Source organism: Telmatherina bonti (genome assembly GCF_933228915.1).
Source record: "Telmatherina bonti genome assembly, chromosome: 6".
Classification (NCBI taxonomy): Eukaryota; Metazoa; Chordata; class Actinopteri; order Atheriniformes; family Telmatherinidae; genus Telmatherina; species Telmatherina bonti.
Genome location: NC_136624.1, coordinates 14,263,067 through 14,290,246, shown reverse-complemented (window position 1 = coordinate 14,290,246; position 27,180 = coordinate 14,263,067). Strand labels below are relative to the sequence as shown.

General features: G+C 40.3%; 1 protein-coding gene across 1 annotated transcript in view; it reads left to right on the top strand.

Moving 5' to 3' along the window:
• LOC306757551 (protein SSUH2 homolog) overlaps window positions 1-27,180 on the top strand; it is a 49,985-nt gene that overhangs the window by 3,027 nt on the left and 19,778 nt on the right. Inside the window, exons 2-5 of the mRNA XM_079242635.1 lie at window positions 10,403-10,498; window positions 10,584-10,674; window positions 10,804-10,933; window positions 12,941-13,001. Of these exons, the coding sequence (XP_079098761.1) occupies window positions 10,403-10,498; window positions 10,584-10,674; window positions 10,804-10,933; window positions 12,941-13,001 (378 nt within the window). The remainder of the gene's footprint in view (window positions 1-10,402; window positions 10,499-10,583; window positions 10,675-10,803; window positions 10,934-12,940; window positions 13,002-27,180) is intronic.

Here is a 27,180-nt window from a genome sequence, read left to right as displayed (position 1 = left end):
TTTTGTACACAAGCTAACTTACAGACACTGGAAAACCATGTTAAACTGCAATCACATTAAGGAAAAGTAAACAAATGAGTGAAGACCAAATTATTGTTTTCGTTTGTGGTGCTTTTGTGTTTATTTTAAGAACTGATCAAATACATATAAAACAACTGTTGTCATTTTTATTTTTATTTTTTAATGAAAAAAAAGTTCAATTTAAAATGGGTTTTTTTTCCGGAAGAAATGGAATAAGAACAAACTTATCAACACAGAAACTCGTCTTTAAAAAAAGAAGCTCCAAGTGATACTACTGGAAGAACCATTTAGGAGCTATAAGATCCGGCTCTTCTAAGGGAGTTGAACTTCCCATCATTAGAAACTGATATGAGTGACAAGAACACAACTTCCGGTCAGGATTTTCACTGAAACAAACTGGAAGAGGGGCGTGGTGCTTGTTTTTCTTCTTGTAATTATTACTATTACCAATGAAAAAAAAATAACTAGCACTGCTTCCTGTTGTGTCCCTCATCCAAATTTCATTAATCCCAGATCAGAGCTGCCGCTTCATCCAGTAAATTCTACCCTGTTGTGGTTCATCCATGCATCATCATTATCTGTCTTCTGACCATTTCCCCTGATTTACCCACTCAGCCATACAAATGATCCCAGATTTCCCATCATCCCAGTTGTGCCTTCTGTCTCTCACCTCTCCCACCTCACTTGTTCCTGTTTATGCACCTATTATCTTTTTTGATGAGTTTGTGTTCTCTGTGTTGGTGAATCAGTTTAGACTGCGAATCAAAAGGTGTGTTTGGAGAGAAAACACCTCAATGATTAAAATAATGATAATCTGAAATTTAATAACTCAACTCAAAGTGACCAAATTTGGCTGATTTTTTCAATTCAACTCATTTTACGTGTGGTCTTTTTACATTTTGCATTTTCGGCTGTTAGTTGTATCTAAAAAAAAAAAAATTTTACCAAAGCTCTATTAGTCTTGTATTTGAATATGTAAATAAGACCCTTTTGTTTTATGTATGTTGCTGAACTGCAGATCCACATTGGAAATGTTCAATTATCATTTGAATTATCCTGTCTTTCACTTTACTGCCCCATGTCTCTGCTTTATGATTAAATCCAGATGTAGAGAAAGTTGATGCCAGACTGGCCAGTCTCATCAGAAAATGTTACAGCAGCTTGTGGGAGGTTTGTGGTCTCCGAGTGCTTAGGTTTTTAGTTAGAAACTCTAATGGCAAAAATACCCCCATGTCCCAGTGAAGAAAATAATTATTTAAAGGCTGTGATCGTCACCTTCTGCGTCTTGAGAAAGTAAAACTAACAAGGCGGAGGACACTTGTAGACATCCTTGCTATGAAGAAAGAAAGATTCGCAGTTTTCCCCCTGCGTTATCTGAGCTGCCAATAAAAAGTCGTGGTTTCTCAGCCGGGGTATTTTGCAGGGCAACGATTACTCCAGGAATGTACATAAGCGTGTCTGTCCCATCAAAACCAGTTACAAGCAGTGCTATAAGGTCAGAAACAATGTAGTTTTGCTTTAAATCATGCTGGTTGTCTATGTAGGTCTTAATATGCAAATCATAAATCCCTTTTTTTCCTTGTTCACATTTTCATTTAAATGCGACCAAATGTCACATTTAATTAACTAAACATGGTCCTGAAACCGCATTGCAAAAGACATGATGTCATATGCAGCACACTCTATTTTCATATAGTTATAATCTACATTTCTTTGTGTATAAACCAACCAACCAGAACCAACAAAATAATGACCAGCTGATGAAAGAAATGAGACTGAAAAAAGAGAGATCACAGATCTTGACAACAGCGTTTTGGGCAGCTGTGACTGCTACCTCTGAACATCTGACATTTGTCTCGCTGCGATGATGTAAAATTTGGATGAATCATGACATGACTGTTCAGCCTGAAGGTACTTTGAAAATGATCAGATGTGCATCTGATTTAGAATCACATAAGAAAGCTGCTTGGTTTGGATTTGAAAAAAATGGATTTGTGCTGTTTATACCGATTAAAAATATCCAGTACAGGTCACATAAGGGCAAAAAGAAAGTCAGATTTGAGTCACTTTCACCTGCAGTGTGAATGAAGGCTTGGGCATGAAAATGTTAAAATCTAAATAAGGAAAAAGATAAACTATTTGAACTGACCGGATGTATATGATGTTACATCTGGACGTTCATTCTCCTGGAGGATCTATGGGTTTGTTTCTTCAATGGGCGATGAAGATGCTGCAGTCTTTCTTCTGTAAAATTCTTAAAAGAAACATTTCAAACCAACATGGACTTTATGCTCCATCCTGGGAGGATTCATTTAGTTTATTCCTTTTAATAAATCTGAACTCTCTTTGGGAATTTGGTAGTTTAGTCATGACCGGGTTAAGTTGAGTCCAGGATGACGTCACAGTCACACCATAACTGGGAAGAAAACTTGGTGTCCGTTTATTTGATATGGCTTGAGGTGTGCTTTGACTGATTCGGTTCCAGCTAGAAAACCTGGAAACGCTCAGATAATTTTATTCACTTATTTAGTTTTTAAGATTAATACTTATCATAAAACTTAGCTGCCAACTGGCAGATTAATCAACGCGGATTAAATACTTACAATTAAGATATTTTAAAGCACTGCACAGAGCAGGAAAAGGCCTGAAAGGGTTCAGGGGCTTTTGGATATATTGTCCCCTTAAACTCAGCTTTGTTCCCAGGTTGCCTCCCTCCCTGTCTGACTCCCTTTTTATTTTCTCCCTTAATGACTCCATCTCCCTGCTGTTCTCACACTCCGTTCATCTGGACTCAGATCTTTTTGGGGAAACACCTTCTCGCTGGTATTTTTATCCCACAGCCAGAGGTATTGTTTACAGCGTGACATAAGCTCACTGACTGTATTTTTATCTTCCAATCAGCTGGAGCTGGAAGAAAACTGTTGATGAAAAACACACCGAGGAGCCATTGCTGCTGGTTGTGTTGGTAGACATGATGGCGCACATGTTAAATAGCTGCATGGAGCCCCACAGATGAACCAGTATCGGAGCTAATGTCTGCAAAATAAACTGTTTTTTGCTGTTAGATAAAAGTTGAAAACGACCGCCAGTGTTTTCCCTGCACTTCCCTGCCCCGTAATCCCCAACTAGAGATGTACCGGTTTGATTTTGGGGTGTCTTGATCTTATCCTGATATATGGCTGCAACCAACAATTATTTAAATAGTCGACTTCTCTGTAATGTTTTCGATTAATCTATTAGTCATGATTATTTCTGTCCCGCCCACCATCTGTGCTTCCAGTTGACGCAGCTCTTTTTACAGGCTCTAGTATGTCTTACCCCAATCTCTTCATTTGCATCGTATGAATGTCACCCTGATTCCACAGTCACAGTCACAACTTGATGTACTTTAGTAAGTTTAAAGGAACGACTCCTGAACCAGTTGAATATTAGATTTAAGCTTAACAGCTTGTTGCTAATTTATTTTGAAACATTCATACTTAGCTATAGGGTCATATCCAAGCTGTACAGAATTTGCCTCAAAAGGAAAACAAAATAAATAAAATATTTTAACATCTTAATTTCTTTAGAATTGCATTGAAATGATTATTTACATCTTGAAAAGGCTTGTTTTATAAGCAAACAAGGGCCAGAATCCTTTAAAAAAATTCCTAAATCCAAATGGTGAACCGGATCACCACCAACATTAAATCACTTCTTCCTTTTCACATTTCCAACAACTCCTGAAAATTTCATGAAAATCTATCCATAACTTTTTGAGTTATCTTGAACCCAAACAAACAGATAAACGCCCGGTAAAAACATAATCTCTTTGGCAGAGGTAACAACAGCACATCGCTACTCGCTAATGCTAACTTTGCCATCCGGAATGCTGGAAACCATGACTCGGTGGTGCATGTTTCAGACGTTCATGCCTGTGGTGCTTTGCATCATTTGCTTGGTGCTCAGAGTTCTTATCATGTCTGAAAACCTGTGGTTGGTAAATGGCGTTAAGTTGTCTGGCGCAGCAAAACCGTTAGGGGCGTTTATAACGCACACGTCGACAAGGAAATTTTGCGTCGATGAATTTTCATTGTCAACTTTGTCAACAAATCATTGCAGCCTTATCCTGATAAGAAACAAACTTTCAGAAGCAAAACGAGGACAATGTCTGTAGCTGCTTTCTAATCTTAGTAATAACAAAGCCAGGTATAATTTAGCAGTAACTGTTCATGTTTATTATTAAGGTTCATTGTTCATGTGCCTGACTCAAAGAAAACCTGGTCTTGACCCTGCCTGTCCCCTACCACCGTCTTTGCTGCATCCGTTTTTGGTATGAATTGACCACCTGTTGCTGAACCTTGCCTGATCCTGCCCCTTGCTTGCTCCTTGGATTTCTTTAATTCTCTCGTGTCTTTTGGTGTGGACTGGTTTTGGACCTTGTGATTCTGGATTGTAGAAAGTGTTTTTCCTGCTTTGGCGGACTACTCTGAGACTGCCTATCCCCCCCCATCTCCAGGTAAACATTCATCTTTTGGTCTCTCCAGTACCGTCTTACTCCTGGATTTTTGGCTCGCCTGTCTTTTGTGTTCCGGACCTCCTGACAATCAGACTAAGCGAGACCACTTTCAACATCATCTCTGTTTCAATAAATCTGTTAATCTTTACAAGTAACAACTGCTTTTTTATAGTTAAGGTCTAAAAGAAAGTGTTGAAAGGGAAGCAGGATGTATGTGATAAATCAGAGGACAGACTGACAACGTTGCAGACAGATAGCGGTCCGCAGTATCGGCTCAGACGACTCATTTCTGCTGAAGAGGACTTCTGATAATACAAGCAACCAATCAGGCTAGCTAAAATGTTTTTGTAGCTGATTAGCAAGTACTTTTAGTTTAGTTTGAACATGCTGCAAACAAGACTGTGCTAGTTGCAAATGTTGAAACTGGTGCCACACGTTTACATGCATTAGTGAAAGAAGGGTTCACGCTGGCCTGGGAAATGTTGAAATAAGACCACCATACCCAACAAACAGCCCAAGCTGCTGATTTCTACATTTTTCTTCACTCTCTTCGTGTGAGTCACATTTGCACACAGAATTACAGCATTTCAGCTGTATTTTCTTTCTCAGCTAAACACCAATTGGCCAAAATGATGAATTGGAGCAACAATTCTCGGGCTAACGCCTTTGTTTTCAAGGTGATTGCTGGAGGTTTACCACACCACCTGAACACTTCAGGAGTGTCTGCTGCACAGTTTCTTCACTTCCCTTTTGAGCCGAACAATGTTTTACCTTGGAAACCTTTGTTGCACACAGACTTCATGTTGCCGTCTTGCTTTTTTCTGTTTCCAGACTAAAATATATACAATACATAAATATGTACAATACATATATACAATTATTGACATGTTACTTTAGCAAACACAGCTTATTTCCTATTAGACTTGTCAGTACAAGTGTTCAGTAACGCTGCATTTGAACTAGAAACTCTTTAGAAAAAAACTTATATGTATAAGTTTTCAGAAATATTTAGTGAACTGAGTCTGCATCATTTATTTAGCTTGTCTTGAACCTACATAATACTTGTAATTTGTGAACACAGGCCCATAAAAGGTTCTGCTGTGGATCGCTGAGGTGGATCAAGGAAACCAGACTGATATCTGATCCATGAATCATGTCGATATCAACAGTACCAATACTGAATTCCATCTATCCCAACCAAAAAAATAATTAAATGAATAATTTTGAAGTGGAGGCTTCACTGAATTGAATGAAGTTAAATATTTCAGACTCTGAAAAGGATCATGAGTCTGTGCTGCTTCTAGAAATTTCCCCTCCTTTGGATTTATGGATTTGTTTTTAATCTTTTTGATGAGAATTGTTAACTCGGACTCAAATGTTGAGTGAAAGCAGCGTATCTTTGGGTTCATCAGTCAGTATATTCTCAGTGTGATGTTGCAACAGAAACGGATGCAGCTTTTTAATTTTTTATCACGTTTTCTGCCAGCCTTTTAGTCAGTGCTAAATTTCTAGAGGAGACTTTAGCTCCATAAGGTGTTGTCCCATAGACAGGGGGCTACAAAGGTCAAAATGCATTAAACTCTTTCTTCTTTGTTGACTCAGACCATGTGAAAACTCCTAAATTAGTGGGAATAATGTATAATAACAAGTACATATGAGCAAATTGCTTGATATTCCATTCCGTGCAACAGAGCCGATTGTCTATGGAATCAGATTTGTCTCTAAATTTCCAAGCTAAACTTTTTAAAACTCAAGCAAAAAACAAAACTTAAAACCAAAACTTTCTAATACTTAAAATAAAAGAACTCAAAATGAAAAAGATCAATCATCATGAAAACTATTGGACTTTTATTTGGTTAAATTGAGAAGTTTTGTTTGCAGTTTCCTCTTCTTCTTTCTCTCTTCTCTCTATTCTGGTTGCGCTTCACAGTCTTTGGTTTTGATTCTTAATTGTTTGGTTTCATTTCTGACACAAACCTTTCATGGGGGGCTCTTTCAGGGGCGCATTCTGATTGGCTGGTGAGTTTTTGAGTGTCGCAGCTGTTGCCCGGACGTTGTTTAAACCCTTGTATATGCATGCTTCTGACTGGATGTGGCTCTGTAGAGGGCGGACTCCAGCAAGCATTTAGGACAGTGGCTTCAAAGTGTGATTTTACTTCTCCAAAAATTAAGACTGCATTTGGCATCAGTCAGGATCCTGTCCAGGGCCCGTGGTGTTAAGGCTGCACTACAGACGAGGAAAATATAAGTATAAATGGAAAATGAACACTTCAACAAGTTGATATCACTAATCTTTAGTTTACTACAACTACTGTGCTCCTTCAAACAACACACTGTGACAAATGCTTACCTTAATGCTTAACCTAATGCTAAAGGATTGGTCTGAGCAGGTTTCCACTGTGAGATGCCATTTAAAACAGATGCTAGGTGCCTGTTTTAAATGGCAGATCCCAGATGCCTCCTAGTCCAGAAAAGTCTACGTGGCTTCTGGAACTCTGCTCTAGGTTTTATTGTACGGCTTCTTTCTGCTTGGTGAAGTCTGAGGTGACATCTGTGAATAAAACTGTGTGTTGTAGAGCTTAACAAAGGTTTCTGACTGTAGTTTTTCTTCTTCTTGTTCTGTCAGCTGCTGATACTTGACATTTCCTGATGCAGGTCTCTCTGATGGATCAGAGTTTATGGTGTGCATCTTAGACTTGCTCTCCTTCACCATCTTCTTTAAAGTGTTTTTCATATGTTTGATAACAAACTGGAGCTCCTTTGATAATCTTTGGTCTTCAAACACCTGGACTGGTGCTGCTTTTGAAGCAAATCATCTTTACAGTCAGCTGTACCTTGCTTAGTATAAAGTTTAACACTAACAGAAAGCTGTTTTGACTCTTGCAATATGAATTTATACAATACAGGAATCATCTGGGCATATACATTTATACGGACCTGGCTGTCTCAGTATTACTTACAAAACTCAAGCATACAGTTATATGAATTTCCCTTACCTCAGGGGAATCGTAACCTGTACCTGAATCAGCATTTTCAAAGTACTGAAGTACATGTGAGGAATGAATCAACTCTCAAACGGAAGGCTGTTACAGTTTCCAAACCAAATGAAAATGTCATTTAAGTAAAACGTCTTTTTCTTAGATATTCTGATTGTTCAGTTCCTCAAACAGACCAGAGGTGTTATATAGTGTTTAATTGCTTTGGACCTTTGTTCACTGAGTGTTTTAAATGGCTCGTTATTACACAATAGTGTTATAAATAGCTGGTAAACACTTAAATTTCTTCATCAATCTTAACCCTTCTGGATGTGTTTTATTTACACTGTACTTGAAGGGAGAATCATTCATTCAACAAAGCCCACGAGAAACACACAGACAGGCAAACACAGCAGATGATCCAGCTGTATGGAGGATAGAAGGGACACACCCCACAAACAGGATATTAGTTTATACACTGTGCAGAGATTATTTCCACACTTTCTCAGTTAAATTTTATACAGTTAAATTATAAACTTTCAGTTTTTTCTTTTAGTTCAAAACAGGCTGAAGCAGCACAAAGTGTTTTGCTGATATTAAAAACAACAAAGAATGCAAATATATGGGGGCACCTGATCATTCGCACACATACAGACACACCCCACAATCCCTTGTTGCATAGCACAACTCTAGAAACATCTTCTGCCTCCTTAACCAACCAGCCAAAAGGCTGCAATGCAAAGTCCACCCAGTCAAAATGTCATGATGTGTTTTTTGTAGGTTTGTGACAATATGCTTTTGTTCCAATTCAATTTGATTCCAGTTTTTTTGGTGCCAAAACGATTTAAATTGTGATTCTCACAATTCTTTGATATTTCTGATTTTTGTTGTTTAAAAACAAAAATATGTATAAAACGTTTTTTGCTTGTCATTTTTCTTATTTTCAATGAGGAAAAAACAAAACAGTAGCCAGACTATCATTCTGCTGCTATAATGCCCAAGAAGACAAGTAGAAAGATCAATAATTAATAAATAAATAAATAAAAATGACACAAATTTTATAGTGGAATTTTTTTATTTGGGAAAAAATAGATTTTTTTTTTTTTTTTTAAAAATCGTTTTGTTTTAATGAAAAAAAAAAAAAAAGATTTTAAAATCCTGATTTTCCCACCCCTAGTGTTTTGGTTTGGACATTTTGTGTCTTAGTTTCGGTATTTTCCTGTTTAGTTCCCTTGTCTTGTGTTTCCAGCCTCGTTCTTTGTTTATTAGCTTCACCTGTTAGTCGTTAGTTTATTCACGTCACCTGTGTCTCGTTTAGTTCAGTGTATTTATACCCTTAGTTTTCGGTTCTCCTGTGAGGGTTTACTGTGTTTAGTTTCTCCGTTGTGTCCCAAGTCTCCTGTGTTCCTGCGGCTACGAATAAACCTGCTTGACTCTGCATCTCTGCCTGCCGTTTCTGCATTTGGGTCCGCATCTCTGGCATTCCCACAGCACAAAAGCCATGCCCGTAGAGTAGGCACCCCCCATTGCAGAGTTGTTGGCTATGCCTAATGAATATGATTATCTTAATAATTGTAATAATCACTTTTATTAAATTTAATTTGTACATTATGTATCCATTGTTGCCTCCCAGATACACACCCTATCGGCTGCCCTTAAAAAGAAGATTTCGGTATTTGCTAGTGCAGTTGTTTTTATTTCTAAAATAAATTGTCACTATTAGCCAATAGTTTAATGTATTACCTTCTGGTGTCCATTTTTTAAAGAACTGCTGCACAACTTTACAAATTTTGCACTTTTTTTCTGTCAAAACATCTGAATGTGTCTCAATGTTACATCTTAAAGCAACAAGGGGCAGAAAAAAGGCAAATTCATGCCATTGTGCTACTGGCATGACTGTAAAATAAACGTGTTTCTGTTATTTTTCATAGCTGTGAAATCCTGCTTGAGAGACAAGCTTTACTTTATTGTTACTATTTTTATACTAAATAAAATCTCTTATGGCTGAATTAGGCCACTTTACAGTCATGAAGATCATTGGTACCCTTTCATTTCATTCCTGCACCAATTAATCTCTTAAAAACTCATTTATTATCATTAATGTTAGAAATAAATTCTCTTTGCACTTTAAAATGATTCAGATATAATTCCACATTTATTCCTCATTTGGCATTGTGGGATATTTGAATATGTAAATGAGCCCCTCTGCTCTCCCTGCTGCTTGTTGATGGCAGGTTTTCTGAATGTTAAAGCTGCAGTTTGTATCTTTCCACACAGACCAGAAATAAGACAAACACTGCTGGACAAACCTCTGCTTGAGGTGCAGCTCTCATCTGGTCTTCAACATCATACCTAAAAGGATTTTGTGTGGTTTATAATTTAATATCTTATAAATAACACTGAACTGGTCCAGCAGCTGTTTTTTCATGTGACTACACTGATGTTAGCATGACTTGACTTTAAGGCTCTGAGCTATTTCCTGATGGCCTCAGCTAAAGAATGCATCCTCCCTTCCTGCTGAACTGACAGAAACACCGTCCCATTCACCTCACCATTTTTCTTATCTCTGCTTTTACACTCCGTATGCGTTCATATTTATTTTAACCACACGGGTTCAAAACTGTTTTCCACTTGTGTATGCTGGCTGTTTCTGTAGCAGGATGGACTCAAGATAGTTTGAAAATGACCTCAACCCTCTTCCCAGGCTGATGGGCAGTGACAGCTGTTCTCTAACATCATGGCTGAACTGTTCCTCCGTGGTGTTTTGTCAACGCCGGCCTGAATGCTGCAGATCCTCTTCATTCTTATGGAGGCTTTTCCGAGTTAAAATGATCTGAATGGAAATGTGTTTTATTGGAAACGTTTAAAGAAATGTTGGTACTGAAACATCATCTGCTCATCTTCTCAGGCTCCTTTGATCCGAACATACCGGAGGAGGGGCCGACAGCGCCGCCTCCTGGCTGGCTGGAGGACATACATGGATACCAGGGACACAAAGGAGGAGGTTGGTTTCTTCTTCTGTCTTTTTTTTTTTTTCGGTACTTCTCTTCTTTATCTGTTTTGTTTTTGTGTTTTATATTGATTTGCAGGTCCAGAGGATCACAACCCATTGTACCCACCCCCCCCTGCCTACAACCCGCAGCCCGAACTCAACAGAAGCACTTCAGTACCCAGTGTCAGGTAGCCATTTTTTATTCCTTCATTATTTAAAATGTCACCGACTGTGCTTTGCATCTTAATCAAACATGTTTGTATGAACAACATGAATCTTATGACAGGATAAAAGACTGAAAGGGATTTCTTCTGCAGGGTCCCGTCAGTGTCGGAGGATGTGGCCAGAGAAGCTCTGCTCAAGTTTGTGGAATCAAAATGGAAGTACAGCTCCAAACCTGCCAGAAACCTCAGGTTCAAAGAGCTGAAACCTGTCACAGTTTACAGGGTAGGAGCTTATCTCTCACACAGGTGGACGGTGAACAGGCTTCCTAATAACTCACCAACATGATATGCGTGTGAGCAAAGTCAAACATCTGATAAGATGTTAAATAATTATTCCAACACTTTTTTTACAAGTTGAATCAAATTTGCGTAGAATCAGACGCTCAGCTCCTAGCAAATAGAAATTCTGAGCTGATTGTTTAATTCTTAAATACTTCAATTTCCTTTTTATGCAGTTTGACCACAGATTGTTGATGCTGATCACTTGTTACTAAAACTGGCAAAAATGATGGAATGAAAAGTTGTGAGTGAGGGCCAAACATCTGCATATTAGAAAAACTATTCTTAGAAACAACCTAAAACTGTTTCATTTAACAGCAAAGGAGTTTGGCTTTCCAAAAACACGTCTAAGGCTGAGAATATACTTGCTTTTTAAATCTGACCCTTTGATAATCAGCTGTGTCATGAGCATATATGCTCATGCTTGTGTGTTACACTTGGGTCTTCCACATGGGGTGCATCCGACAACTCAGACCAGACAGAGCTGCTGAATTTGTAGTTTATAAGCAAATTGATTAACATGGTGATCATAGAGAAGGATAGTGCTTGGTTCGTTTGAAGAAATCGCAGCAGTGGTGTTGCAGATGATTTGTAAGGATTATTGAACTTGGTCAGCATTTTTTAAAAATCTTTTTTACTGCGGCCCCTACTGGTTACTCACATAGTACAGCTTGCAAACATTTATTTCTGAGGATGTGGACATGCAACAAAATACATAATGCAGCCATGACAAGCATATGTGAGTAAATGGAAGTACATTTTAGTACCTCAGAAAATAAAAACACTTGTTTTGTGTAGTTTGAGGACATCACTTATGTCATCAATCAGGTTCCAACTTTCTTGTCCGATCTTGACCGATCTCCTCTGCCGGATCTGAATTCAGATTAAGACTGAACTGTTTTCTGTGTTTCGAGAAGAGAAGTTTGCACTCTTTGTTTTGTTGAGAGACGCATGATCATTTATGGATTTACTGGTGGAATGAGAAAAATGTCCACCCAAACATTTCCTCTTTAGATAATGACCTTCATGTCCTCTGGTTCTTTATCAGATATCAACCCCAGATCGTCAATGATGATGGGAATCTGCTGCTTTTTGTCACACCCTCATCTGGTCCACTGGACCAAAATCAAACCATTTTATAACATCTGCACATGTGCAAAAAATTGCATTACTTCTGTTTTTTTTTGTTTTTTTTTAATGAAACGCTTAAAAATGTAAGCAACAATCACAACATAAGAGGAACACCAAAGAAAAACACAATGGCTTGCAGCAGCAGGAAGAAAAACAAGAAAAAGAAAAAACAAAGCACTTTACAATGTTTTGTGAAGCTATTAGCGCCTTCTGTAGCGCAGCAGACACCGAGACCATAAGCACTGTAATGATCAAAGGCCAAATACTTAGACAATAATAAAAAATTATGTCGCTCTGCACATACTGATGAAACAAAATCTGACAACAGAAAGGAAATGTTGACAAAGGTTTTTTTTTTTCAGATATCACAGCTCAGATGTGCATGTAGACACAGCAAATCAGATTTTTACAATCATGTGAAAACCACTGCTGGGATTCCATGATTTTTACCAAGAGTTGGAAAAATTGGAAGCAGAATGGGGAAAAGTCAGGGTTCAGGTCTCACATAAAAACCTGGGTCTCTAACTAGTGGATCATTTTTAATCTGCAGTATTGAGGCTGTATTCCAAGTCCAACCAACATATTCACTAAACACACACATAAACACACACTGCAACAATGAAGAATCAACATTATTTAAACTTCACATTTAGTAATCAAGTTTAAAATACTAAAATAAAACCTTTCCAGGACTACAGATGAGCTGATCTCTGATGTGCTCTACTACATGTTCTTATCCATCAACTGTGTGACAACATGATCAACATGTGTCACGAGCTTCCATCCATCCAGAGTTGTCAGACTTTTCTTCCTCCTGCAGTATCGACTGGAGACATATACCGAGACCAGAACCAGCGCCTGGCAGTTTGAGCCCTACAACGGTAAACTTTCACGCCGCACTGACTGAATGTGCTCTTTTCATTAATGACCAGATTTAAATGTAGAAAAAAGGAAAACAGGCCACTGGTTAACTATATGATTAAATTAAAAAAAAACAAAGAGTCTACATCCATAAGGTGTATCTAATTACATCTATCTGTGATTTCTATGTTTATGTTTTGGAATTTTTTGTCATGAATTTAAATAAAATCCCTGAAGTTAAAACAATTTAAATAAAAAGTAAATGTATGTATTTATATATATTTAGTACTAAACTAAAATGGATTCCTTTCTTCAGTAGGTGGTCAGGCTCAGTGTGAGAGATCAGTTAAAGAGCCCACATAGGAGGTTGGATGCCTCATGGTCGTCGTCTCCTTTTGGAGGTTTTTTTTCTTCTCATGTCTCACTGAGAGGAGTCATTAGGCTTGAGTGAGGAATTACACTGTTTTTTCCCTCTGGTTTCTGAATGCATCAGGATCCTCCATGAGGAGCAAGAGATGAAATGTCTTAGTCTAAATTCACACTGCTGGAAAAATCCAAGAGGTCCTGCCTGCAGACCTCCACTGTGAGGTCGCTTCCGGTGCAGGCTCCACTGTCAGGACGGTCAGAACAGGAAACAATTAAAAATTAAAACCGCAAGCGGTGATATAGGCCCTCGCACCATGGCGCCGCTCGGCATAATGCCACCGCCTCCCCTGGCAACATCCTTCCCATGCCTCTCTCAATCTAAAGTGCAGCCAAACTGCACTTCAGGCCGTTTAGGCCTTATGAACGGTCAGTTCCTGTCACCAAGGGGCGGGGCTAATTCATAATCTAATTATTGACATACAGAAATGTGAAGGATATGACTGGCATCATCTGTAGCAAATTTGGTGCAGGTTGGTTGTTTTTTGGGGGATTTATGTCAGTTTTTCTTTTTGTTGCATCACATCTGCTTTGCTGCCCCGCCTCTCCTAAACGATATCCCCTATTAAAAGAAATAGCACAACTTTTAATCACATATGTCTCTTGAGCATCCTGACTCATTTGGGTTAAAGTTGAATAAAATTCTTAGGAGGAGTTGCTCAAAATGCATGGCAAAGAAAATGACAAAATGACCCCAAATATGTTACCTTTTTCAAAATGGCCGACTTCCTGTTTGATTTAGCCCATATGTCCAAGAGACTTTTTTGAAGGTACTGGGAGCGTCTACAAGTTTCCCGAATCATATCCATGTCAGTCAATGCAGTGGGCGGGGCTGATTGATTGAAATATTGTAGGGGGCGCTATGGAGCCACTTACTATCTTTTCCACTATATTGTAATTTTATTCTATTAAGTACATAACTGTCATGACTCATGGCAAGTATGGTGAAGATCAACAATTTCATGGCTTTGTTACAGGTACTTCCTGGTTCATGATATCAGACACTTGTTGTTGCCAAGGGGTGGGGCTAGTTCATAGTCCCATTATTGCATTGTATATTTTGTTCATCATGGGACTGGCATCAAATGTGTCAATTCCTGTGCTGATATGTTGTTTTATGTGGGAGTTTTAGCAATAAGTCTTTGTTAATGAGACATCAAACTTTGAGGGCCCGCCCCTCCTAAACTAAATCTTCTATTAGAAGAAATAACACAACTTTAAATCACACATGCCTCCTGAGCATCCTGTGCAAGTTGGGTGTCAGTTGGACAATATCCCTAGGAGGAGTTGTTTAAAATGCATGGCAAAGAAATGACCCCAAAAATGGCACCTTTTTCTAAATGCCCGACTTCCTGTTGAATTTAGCCCATATGTCCAAGAGACTTTTTTGAAGGTACTGGCAGGTTCTCCAAGTGTGCTGAATTTTATCCATGTCGGTCCATGTAGTGGGCGGGGCTGATTGATTGAAATTTTGTAGGGGGCGCTATGGAGACATGCTCCATTTATTCCATAATGTTTCAATGGGGCTTAGTTCAGGGCCTTACTGTCATCAGTCATGACAAGTTTGGTGGCGGTCCAAGGTTCCATGGCTTGGTCACAGGTACTTCCTGTTTCATGGCGTTGGACCGCCATTCGCCATGTCCCGTTTAGCGTAGCGACTTGAGGTTTTTATTGTGGCATCATGAAAGGGTTTGACATGTTTTGGAGGAGGCTCAAGTGTTTGGGATCATTTGCTTAGAAGCATGATCCTCAAACGTGGAAAAAACCACTTCCTGTTGTAAGTGGGCGGGGCTTAGGTCTAGACCAGCAATGATCACGGTAATCTGTTCAGGACTGATCCCTTATTAATCCCTAGAAGTTTTAGGGTGATCAGATCAAAACAGACAATTTTATAGTGATTTATTATGTCACGCCGCCGCATGGAACTTCGCCATGGCGTCACGGGCACGCCGTGCAGCGTAGAGCAACGTCCTTTATCAGATCTCTTCACCAACATGTTTTGTGATGCCTGAGTGAATTTGGGCCATGTGGTGTCCACCAAGCCAGAGTTATGGGTGTGTGAGCAAAAAACAACACTTTTGACCTCCAGGGGGCGTGGCTATTTCATAATCAAAATATTGACATATAGAACTCTGTAGGAGGGGACTGCCATCATATCTAGCAAATTTGGTGCAGAAATGTTGCTTTATGTGGGAGTTATATCCGTTTAATTTTTCATGGCGAGACATCAAACTTTGAGGCCCCGCCCCTCGTAAACTAAGTCTCCTATTAGAAGAAATAACACAACATTTAATCACACATGTCTCCTGAACATCCTGAGCAATTTGTGGCTCAGTGGGATAAAAGCTGTAGGACGAGTTCGTTAAAATGCGAGGTGCTAAAACGCCAAAATATTGACTTTGACCTAAAATGGCCGCCTTCCTGTCGACATTTCACCATGACATTAAGAGGATTTTTTGTTCGCCCTAGCATGTAGATCATGTGTATGAATTTTCATAAAGATTAACGACATGCAGTGGCAGGGCACCTAAAATAGGTGGCGCTCTCATTCAGTTTCGCCCAAATATTCTGGAACACCTCAAAATATCAAATTTTTCGTACTCCCTTGGGGGGGTACGCAAAATTTGGTGAGTTTTCGAGCACGTTCAGGCCTCCAAAAAAGCACGCGAAGTGTCCGAATAAAAATAATAATAATAATAATTAAAACCGCAAGCGGTGATATAGGCCCTCGCACCATGGCGCCGCTCGGCATAATGCCACCGCCTCCCCTGGCAACATCCTTCCCATGCCTCTCTCAACCTAAAGTGCAGCCAGACTGCACTTCAGGTCATTTATGCCTTATGAAGGGTCACTTCCTGTCACCAAGGGGCGGGGCTAATTCATAATCTAATTATTGCCATGCACAAATGTGAAGGATATGACTGGCATCATCTGTAGCAAATTTGGTGCAGGTTGGTTGTTTTTTGTGGGAGTTATGTCAGTTTTCCTTTTCATTGCATCACATCTGCTTTGCTGCCCCACCTCTCCTAAATGATATTCCCTATTAAAAAAAATAGCACAACTTTTAATCACACATGCCTCTTGAGCATCCTGACTCATTTGGGTTAAAGTTAGATAAAATTCTTAGAAGGAATTTCTCAAAATGCATGACAAAGAAAATGACAGAAATGACCCCAAAAATGGCACCTTTTTCAACATGGCCGACTTCCTGTTTGATTTAGCCCATATGTCCAAGAGACTTTTTTTAAGGTGCTGGAAGGGTCTACAAGTGTCCCCAATCATATCCATGTCAGTCGATGTAGGGGGCGGGGCTGATTAATTGAAATATTGTAGGGGGCGCTATGGAGCCATTTACTATCTTTTCCACTATGTTGTAATTTTATTCTATTAAGGACATAACTTTCATGACTCATGGCAAGTATGGTGAAGATCAACAATTTCATGGCTTTGTTACAGGTACTTCCTAGTTCATGATGTCAGACACTTGTTGTTGACAAGGGGTGGGGCTAATTCATAGTCATATTATTGCATTGTAGATTTTGTTCATCATGGAACTGGCATCAAATGTGGCGATTCCTGTGCTGATATGTTGTTTTATGTGGGAGTTTTAGCAATAAGTCTTTGTTAATGAGACATCAAACTTTGAGGGCCCGCCCCTCCTAAACTAAATCTTCTATTAGAAGAAATAACACAACTTTAAATCACACATGCCTCCTGAGCATCCTGTGCAAGTTGGGTGTCAGTTGGACAATATCCCTAGGAGGAGTTGTTTAAAATGCATGGCAAAGAAATGACCCCAAAAATGGGACCTTTTTCAAAATGGCCGACTTCCTGTTGAATTTAGGCCATATGTCTAAGAGACTTTTTTGAAGGTACTGGCAGGTTCTCCAACTGTGCTGAATTTTATCCATGTCGGTCCATGTAGTGGGCGGGGCTGATTGATTGAAATTTTGTAGGGGGCGCTATGGAGACATGCTCCATTTATTCCATTATGTTTCAATGGGGCTTAGTTCAGGGCCTGACTGTCATCAGTCATGGCAAGTTTGGTGGCGGTCCAAGGTTCCATGGCTTGGTCACAGGTACTTCCTGTTTCATGGCGTTGGACCGCCATTCGCCATGTCCCGTTTAGCGTAGCGACTTGAGGTTTTTATTGTGGCATCATGAAAGGGTTTGACATGTTTTGGAGGAGTCTCAAGTGTTTGGGATCATTTGCTTAGAAGCATGACCCTCAAACGTGCAAAAAACCACTTCCTGTTGTAAGTGGGCGGGGCTTAGGTCTAGACCAGCAATGGTCACATTAATCTGTTCAGGACTGATCCCTTATTAATCCCTATAAGTTTTAGGGTGATCAGATAAAAATTGACCATTTTATAGTGATTTATGATGTCACGCCGCCGCATGGAACTTCGCCATGGCGTCACAGGCACGCCGTGCAGCGTAGAGCAACGTCCTTTATCAGATCTCTTCACCAACATGTTTTGTGATGCCTGAGTGAATTTGGGCCATGTGGTGTCCACCAAGCCAGAGTTATGGGTGTGTGAGCAAAAAACAACACTTTTGACCTCCAGGGGGCGTGGCTATTTCATAATCAAAATATTGACATATAGAACTCTGTAGGAGGGGACTGCCATCATATCTAGCAAATTTGGTGCAGAAATGTTGCTTTATGTGGGAGTTATATCCGTTTAATTTTTCATGGCGAGACATCAAACTTTGAGGCCCCGCCCCTCGTAAACTAAGTCTCCTATTAGAAGAAATAACACAACATTTCATCACACATGCCTCCTGAACATCCTGAGCAATTTGTGGCTCAGTGGGATAAAAGCTCTAGGACGAGTTCGTTAAAATGCGAGGTGCTAAAACGCCAAAATATTGACTTTGACCTAAAATGGCCGCCTTCCTGCCGACATTTCACCATGACATTAAGAGGATTTTTTGTTCGCCCTAGCATGTAGATCATGTGTATGAATTTTCATAAAGATTAACGACATGCAGTGGCGGGGCACCTAAAATAGGTGGCGCTCTCGTTCAGTTTCACCCAAACATTCTGGAGCACCTCAAAATATCAAATTTTTCGTATTCCCTTGGGGGGGTACGCAAAATTTGGTGAGTTTTCGAGCACGTTCAGGCCTCCAAAAAAGCACGCGAAGTGTCCGAATAAAAATAATAATAATAATAATAAACGCTGCAATTACAATAGGCCTTCGCACCGCCAAGGTGCTCGGGCCTAATTAAAACCGCAGGCAGTGATATAGGCCCCCGCACCATGGCGCCGCTCGGCATCATGCCACCGCCTCCCCTGGCAACATCCTTCCCATGCCTCTCTCAACCTAAAGTGCAGCCAGACTGCACTTCAGACCATTTAGGTTTTATGAAGGGTCACTTCCTGTCACCAAGGGGCGGGGCTAACTTATCATCTAATTATTGACATGCACAAATGTGAAGGATATGACTGTTATCATCTGTAGCAAATTTGGTGCAGGTTGGTTGTTTTTTGGGGGATTTATGTCAGTTTTTCTTTTTGTTGCATCACATCTGCTTTGCTGCCCCGCCTCTCCTAAACGATATCCCCTATTAAAAGAAATAGCACAACTTCTAATCACACATGCCTCTTGAGCATCCTGACTCATTTGGGTTAAAGTTGGACAAAATTCTTAGGAGAAGTTCCTCAAAATGCATGGCAAAGAAAATGACAGAAATGACCCCAAAAATGGCACCTTTTTCAAAATGGCCGACTCCCTGTTTGATTTAGCCCATATGTCCAAGAGACTTTTTTGAAGGTACTGGGAGCGTCTACAAGTTTCCCGAATCATAACCATGTCAGTCAATGTAGTGGGCGGGGCTAATTAATTAAAATATTGTAGGGGGCGCTATGGAGCCATTTACTATCTTCTCCACTATATTGTAATTTTACTCTATTAAGGACTTTACTGTCATAAGTCATGGCAAGTATGGTGAAGATCAAAGGTTTCATGGCTTTGTTACAGGTACTTCCTGGTTCACGATATCAGACACTTGTTGTTGCCAAGGGGTGGGGCTAATTCATAGTCCCATTATTGCATTGTAGATTTTGTTCATCATGGGACTGGCATCAAATGTGGCGATTCCTGTGCTGATATGTTGTTTTATGTGGGAGGTTTAGCAATAAGTCATTGTTAATGAGACATCAAACTTTGAGGGCCCGCCCCTCCTAAACTAAATCTTCTATTAGAAGAAATAACACAACTTTAAATCACACATGCCTCCTGAGCATCCTGTGCAAGTTGGGTGTCAGTTGGACAATATCCCTAGGAGGAGTTGTTTAAAATGCATGGCAAAGAAATGACCCCAAAAATGGCGCCTTTTTCAAAATGGCCGACTTCCTGTTGAATTTAGCCCATATGTCCAAGAGACTTTTTTGAAGGTACTGGAAGGTTCTCCAACTGTGCTGAATTTTATCCATGTCGGTCCATGTAGTGGGCGGGGCTGATTGATTGAAATTTTGTAGGGGGCGCTATAGAGACATGCTCCATGTATTCCATTATGTTTCAATGGGGCTTAGTTCAGGGCCTTACTGTCATCAGTCATGGCAAGTATGGTTGCGGTCCAAGGTTCCATGGCTTGGTCACAGGTACTTCCTGTTTCATGGCGTTGGACCGCCATTCGCCATGTCCCGTTTAGCGTAGCGACTTGAGGTTTTTATTGTGGCATCATGAAAGGGTTTGACATGTTTTGGAGGAGGCTCAAGTGTTTTGGACCATTTGCTTAGAAGCATGACCCTCAAACGTGCAAAAAACCACTTCCTGTTTTAAGTGGGCGGGGCTTAGGTCTACACCAGCAATGGTCACATTAATCTGTTCAGGACTGATCCCTTATTAATCCCTATAAGTTTTAGGGTGATCAGATCAAAATTGACAATTTTATAGTGATTTATGATGTCACGCCGCCGCATGGAACTTCGCCATGGCGTCACGGGCACGCCGTGCAGCGTAGAGCAACGTCCTTTATAAGATCTCTTCACCAACATGTTTTGTGATGCCTGAGTGAATTTGGGCCATGTGGTGTCCACCAAGCCAGAGTTATGGGTGTGTGAGCAAAAAACAACACTTTTGACCTCCAGGGGGCGTGGCTATTTCATAATCAAAATATTGACATATAGAACTCTGTAGGAGGGGACTGCCATCATATCTAGCAAATTTGGTGCAGAAATGTTGCTTTATGTGGGAGTTATATCCGTTTAATTTTTCCTGGCGAGACATCAAACTTTGAGGCCCCGCCCCTCGTAAACTAAGTCTCCTATTAGAAGAAATAACACAACATTTAATCACACATGCCTCCTGAACATCCTGAGCAATTTGTGGCTCAGTGGGATAAAAGCTCTAGGACGAGTTCGTTAAAATGCGAGGTGCTAAAACGCCAAAATATTGACTTTGACCTAAAATGGCCGACTTCCTGTCGACATTTCACCATGACATTAAGAGGATTTTTTGTTCGCCCTAGCATGTAGATCATGTGTATGAATTTTCATAAAGATTAATGACATGCAGTGGCGGGGCACCTAAAATAGGTGGCGCTCTCATTCAGTTTCGCCCAAACATTCTGGAGCACCTCAAAATATCAAATTTTTCGCATTCCCTTGGGGGGGCACGCAAAATTTGGTGAGTTTTTGAGCATGTTCAGGCCTCCAAAAAAGCAATTCATTTATTAGGAGAATAATAATAATAATAATAATTAAAACCGCAGGCGGTGATATAGGCCCTCGCACCATGGCGCCGCTCGGCATCATGCCACCGCCTCCCCTGGCAACATCCTTCCCATGCCTCTCTCAACCTAAAGTGCAGCCAGACTGCACTTCAGACCATTTAGGTTTTATGAAGGGTCACTTCCTGTCACCAAGGGGCGGGGCTAACTTATCATCTAATTATTGACATACAGAAATGTAAAGGATATGACTGACATCATCTGTAGCAAATTTGGTGCAGGTTGGTTTTTTTGGGGGGGATTTATGTCAGTTTTTCTTTTTGTTGCATCACATCTGCTTTGCTGCCCCGCCTCTCCTAAATGATATCCCCTATTAAAAGAAATAGCACAACTTCTAATCACACATGCCTCTTGAGCATCCTGACTCATTTGGGTTAAAGTTGGACAAAATTCTTAGGAGAAGTTCCTCAAAATGCATGGCAAAGAAAATGACAGAAATGACCCCAAAAATGGCACCTTTTTCAAAATGGCCGACTCCCTGTTTGATTTAGCCCATATGTCCAAGAGACTTTTTTGAAGGTACTGGGAGCGTCTACAAGTTTCCCGAATCATAACCATGTCAGTCAATGTAGTGGGCGGGGCTAATTAATAAAAATATTGTAGGGGGCGCTATGGAGCCATTTACTATCTTCTCCACTATATTGTAATTTTACTCTATTAAGGACTTTACTGTCATAAGTCATGGCAAGTATGGTGAAGATCAAAGGTTTCATGGCTTTGTTACAGGTACTTCCTGGTTCATGATATCAGACACTTGTTGTTGCCAAGGGGTGGGGCTAATTCATAGTCCCATTATTGCATTGTAGATTTTGTTCATCATGGGACTGGCATCAAATGTGGCGATTCCTGTGCTGATATGTTGTTTTATGTGGGAGGTTTAGCAATAAGTCTTTCTTAATAAGACATCAAACTTTGAGGGCCCGCCCCTCCTAAACTAAATCTTCTATTAGAAGAAATAACACAACTTTAAATCACACATGCCTCCTGAGCATCCTGTGCAAGTTGGGTGTCAGTTGGACAATATCCCTAGGAGGAGTTGTTTAAAATGCATGGCAAAGAAATGACCCCAAAAATGGCGCCTTTTTCAAAATGGCCGACTTCCTGTTGAATTTAGCCCATATGTCCAAGAGACTTTTTTGAAGGTACTGGAAGGTTCTCCAACTGTGCTGAATTTTATCCATGTCGATCAATGTAGTGGGCGGGGCTGATTGATTGAAATTTTGTAGGGGGCGCTATAGAGACATGCTCCATGTATTCCATTATGTTTCAATGGGGCTTAGTTCAGGGCCTTACTGTCATCAGTCATGGCAAGTATGGTTGCGGTCCAAGGTTCCATGGCTTGGTCACAGGTACTTCCTGTTTCATGGCGTTGGACCGCCATTCGCCATGTCCCGTTTAGCGTAGCGACTTGAGGTTTTTATTGTGGCATCATGAAAGGGTTTGACATGTTTTGGAGGAGGCTCAAGTGTTTTGGACCATTTGCTTAGAAGCATGACCCTCAAACGTGCAAAAAAACACTTCCTGTTGTAAGTGGGCGGAGTTTAGGTCTACACCAGCAATGGTCACAGTAATCTGTTCAGGACTGATCCCTTATTAATCCCTATAAGTTTTAGGGTGATCAGATCAAAATTGACAATTTTATAGTGATTTATGATGTCACGCCGCCGCATGGAACTTCGCCATGGCGTCACGGGCACGCCGTGCAGCGTAGAGCAACGTCCTTTATAAGATCTCTTCACCAACATGTTTTGTGATGACTGAGTGAATTTGGGCCATGTGGTGTCCACCAAGCCAGAGTTATGGGTGTGTGAGCAAAAAACAACACTTTTGACCTCCAGGGGGCGTGGCTATTTCATAATCAAAATATTGACATATAGAACTCTGTAGGAGGGGACTGCCATCATATCTAGCAAATTTGGTGCAGAAATGTTGCTTTATGTGGGAGTTATATCCGTTTAATTTTTCATGGCGAGACATCAAACTTTGAGGCCCCGCCCCTCGTAAACTAAGTCTCCTATTAGAAGAAATAACACAACATTTAATCACACATGCCTCCTGAACATCCTGAGCAATTTGTGGCTCAGTGGGATAAAAGCTCTAGGACGAGTTCGTTAAAATGCGAGGTGCTAAAACGCCAAAATATTGACTTTGACCTAAAATGGCCGCCTTCCTCTCGGCATTTCACCATGACATTAAGAGGATTTTTTGTTCGCCCTAGCATGTAGATCATGTGTATGAATTTTCATAAAGATTAATGACATGCAGTGGCGGGGCACCTAAAATAGGTGGCGCTCTCATTCAGTTTCGCCCAAACATTCTGGAGCACCTCAAAATATCAAATTTTTCGTATTCCCTTGGGGGGGTACACAAAATTTGGTGAGTTTTCGAGCACGTTCAGGCCTCCAAAAAAGCACGCGAAGTGTCCGAATAAAAATAATAATAATAATAATAATAATAAACACTGCAATTACAATAGGCCTTCGCACCGCCAAGGTGCTCGGGCCTAATAATAATAATAATAAACGCTGCAATTACAATAGGCCTTCGCACCGCCAAGGTGCTCGGGCCTAATAATAATAATAATAATAATAATAAACACTGCAATTACAATAGGCCTTCGCACCGCCAAGGTGCTCGGGCCTAATAATAATAAACACTGCAATTACAATAGGCCTTCGCACCGCCAAGGTGCTCGGGCCTAATAAAAGCGCAAATCTGTTTATGGTACTTCCGGTTGATACATTTCAAAATATAATCGCAAATGCGCTTTCATCTAATCACTTGCCTCTCAAATGATTATTAAGTACATGAGAGCTGAAATTCCTTGTCTATTGTATATATTGTTTGTTTAAATTTATTTATATTGTAAACGTCAGTTTCTTACTTCCACTTAGGAGGTTACGTTTTTGCCGGTGTGGGTTTGTTTGACTGCAACATAACTTAAAATGTTAACGGCAGATTTCCATGAAATTTCAGGATATCTCCTTTCTGGGACCAGGAACAGTTGATTAAATCTGGTGGTGATCCGAATCATATTTTTTTTGGGGGGGGTGGGGGGTTTGTGGTTGACATGAATCTGAGCTCAGTTATCTTTATAACCTACTATAAAGCTGAGGAGCTACCAGCCAGGGCAGCCATCCCGAGCCGTCCCTCAGCAGTTCCCGCGCAGCCGGGAGCCGAGGCGGGCTGGACGACGGTCAGGCGGAAGCGTAGCCCCAAACCAAAACCCACTGGCCACCACCGACCTGTTCACGTTTCTAACAGATTTTCCCCGCTCGGCGACACACCCGCTGAGGAGGAAACCCTGATTATAGGTAGTTCCATAGTCAGAAACGTGGCACTAGAGACACCGGGGACCATAGTCAAATGCATTCCTGGGGCCAGAGCGGGCGACGTCGAATCGTATTTGAAACTGCTGGCTAAGGCTAAACGTAAATACCGTAAGATTGTAATTCACGTCGGCGGTAACGACACCCGGTTACGCCAATCGGAGGTCACTAAAATTAATGTTGCTTCGGTGTGTAACTTTGCCAAGAGCATGTCGGACTCCGTAGTTTTCTCTGGTCCCTTGCCAAATTTAATCAGCGATGACATGTTTAGCCGCATGTCATCCTTCAACCGCTGGTTGTCTAGGTGGTGTCCCGATAACAACGTGGGTTTTATAGATAATTGGAGCGCTTTTTGGGGAAAGCCTGGTCTTATTAGGAGAGATGGCATCCATCCCACGTTGGATGGAGCCGCTCTCTTATCTAGCAATATGGACTCTTTTATTAGTCAGCTAAATTGACAACTCAGGGTTGGGACCAGGAGGCAGAATTGTAGTCCTACACACTTTTCTGCAGCTTCCCACCTGCCGCCGCCCACCCAAAACCCCATTCTGACCTTATACAACTCCCCAGCAGTAAGAATTAAACAACACAAAAACACTTCTGGGGTTAATCGTGAAAACCTCATAAAAATAAAAACAATGGATCTAATAAAATCTGAAAATAAGACAATAAAGTGTGGCCTACTGAATATTAGATCCCTCCCAAATAAGTCTTTATTAGTCAATGACTTGATAGGTGATCACCACATTGATTTATTCTGTCTTACGGAAACCTGGTTACAGCAAAAGGATTATGTTAGTATTAATGAAGCTACGCCAGCTAACTATTTAAACTTTCACATTCCTAGAACTACAGGCAGAGGAGGAGGTGTTGCAGCTATTTTTAAGTCAGAATTTTTAATTAATCCTAAGCACAAAACTAACTATAAATCCTTTGAATTCCTGACATTAAATTTATCTCATCCAAAATGGAATTCAGAGAAACCGCTCCTTTTAGCATTAGTGTATCGCCCACCTGGACCTTACTCCGAGTTTCTGACCGAATTCTCTGATCTCTTGTCTGAGTTAGTGCTGACTACTGATAAGGTCATTGTACTAGGTGATTTTAATATTCATGTTGACGATGAGAATGACAGTTTAAACATTTCCTTTAGCTCTATTCTAAACTCAATTGGGTTTTCACAAAATGTCAATGGTGCCACTCACTCTCATGGCCATACTCTTGATCTTGTTCTAACAAATGGTATTGAGACTGATAAGCTCAAAGTATTTCCTCAAAACCCTGTCTTGTCCGATCACTTCTTGTTAACCTTTGAATTCACTTTATTTGATTACTCACTGACCAAAAATAAATTCTACTATAGTAGATGTTTATCAGACAATAATATTACAAAATTTAAACAATCAATTGAATCAATTTTTTCACATCTACCATGTGTTAGCATGACTGAGAGTCCCCCTTTAAGCCTTACTCCTGCTCAGATTGATCAACATGCTGATACTATAACAGCTTCAATGCGTACAACCTTGGATAATGTTGCCCCCCTAAAGAAGAAGAAATTAGGTAAGATTATGAAGGCTCCCTGGTTTAATTCCCAGCTTCGAGCTCTAAAACAGGCGTCAAGGCGTTTGGAAAACAGATGGCGTTCATCAGGTCTAGAGGAGTCTCACTTAACCTGGAAAGAAAGTTTAAGTGTATACAAAAAAGCCTTACGTACGGCAAGAACAGCTTATTATTCATCATTGATAGAGGAAAACAAAAACAACCCTCGGTTTCTTTTCAGCACTGTAGCTAGGCTTACTAGGAGCCGGAGCGCTGTGGAGCCATGTATTCCTTTCTCACTTAGCTGTGATGATTTCATGTATTTTTTCAGGAATAAAATTGACACTATTAGAGATCAAATTCACAATACTCTTCCTTCTACCTATAATGTTGAGCCTGTTGTGGTCTCCGAAGCATCCTTAGAACCAGGATCTGACTTGTGTCTAAATAGTTTCTGTCCTGTCCAACCCTCTGAATTAACTAAAATAATAGCTTCATCTAAACCATCCACCTGTATCTTAGACCCTCTCCCAACGAGCCTCTTTAAGGACATTTTCCCTTTAATTAATACATCACTACTGAGTCTTATCAATATGTCTTTAGTGACAGGATATGTACCACAATCATTTAAAACTGCTGTAATCAAGCCTTTACTTAAAAAGCAATCTCTGGATCCAGAGATGATAGCAAATTATAGACCTATATCTAACCTCCCGTTTATGTCCAAAATTCTGGAGAAAATAGTTTCAGCTCAGCTACATGCCCGCCTGAGCAGAAATAATTTATGCGAGGAGTTTCAGTCAGGATTTAGAGCTCATCATAGTACTGAGACAGCATTGGTGAAAGTTACTAATGACCTTCTTATGGCCTCAGACAAAGGACTTGTGTCCGTACTTATCTTGCTTGATCTTAGTGCTGCATTTGATACAGTCGATCATAACATTCTGTTACAAAGACTAGAACAGGTGATTGGAATTACAGGTACAGCGTTAAGCTGGTTTAAATCATATTTATCTGATAGACTTCAGTTTGTTCATGTAAATGACAAGTCCTCCTCCCAAACTACAGTAAGTCATGGAGTTCCTCAAGGTTCTGTACTTGGACCAGTACTCTTCACGCTATATATGCTCCCTTTAGGCAAAATTATTAGACAGCATGGAATAAA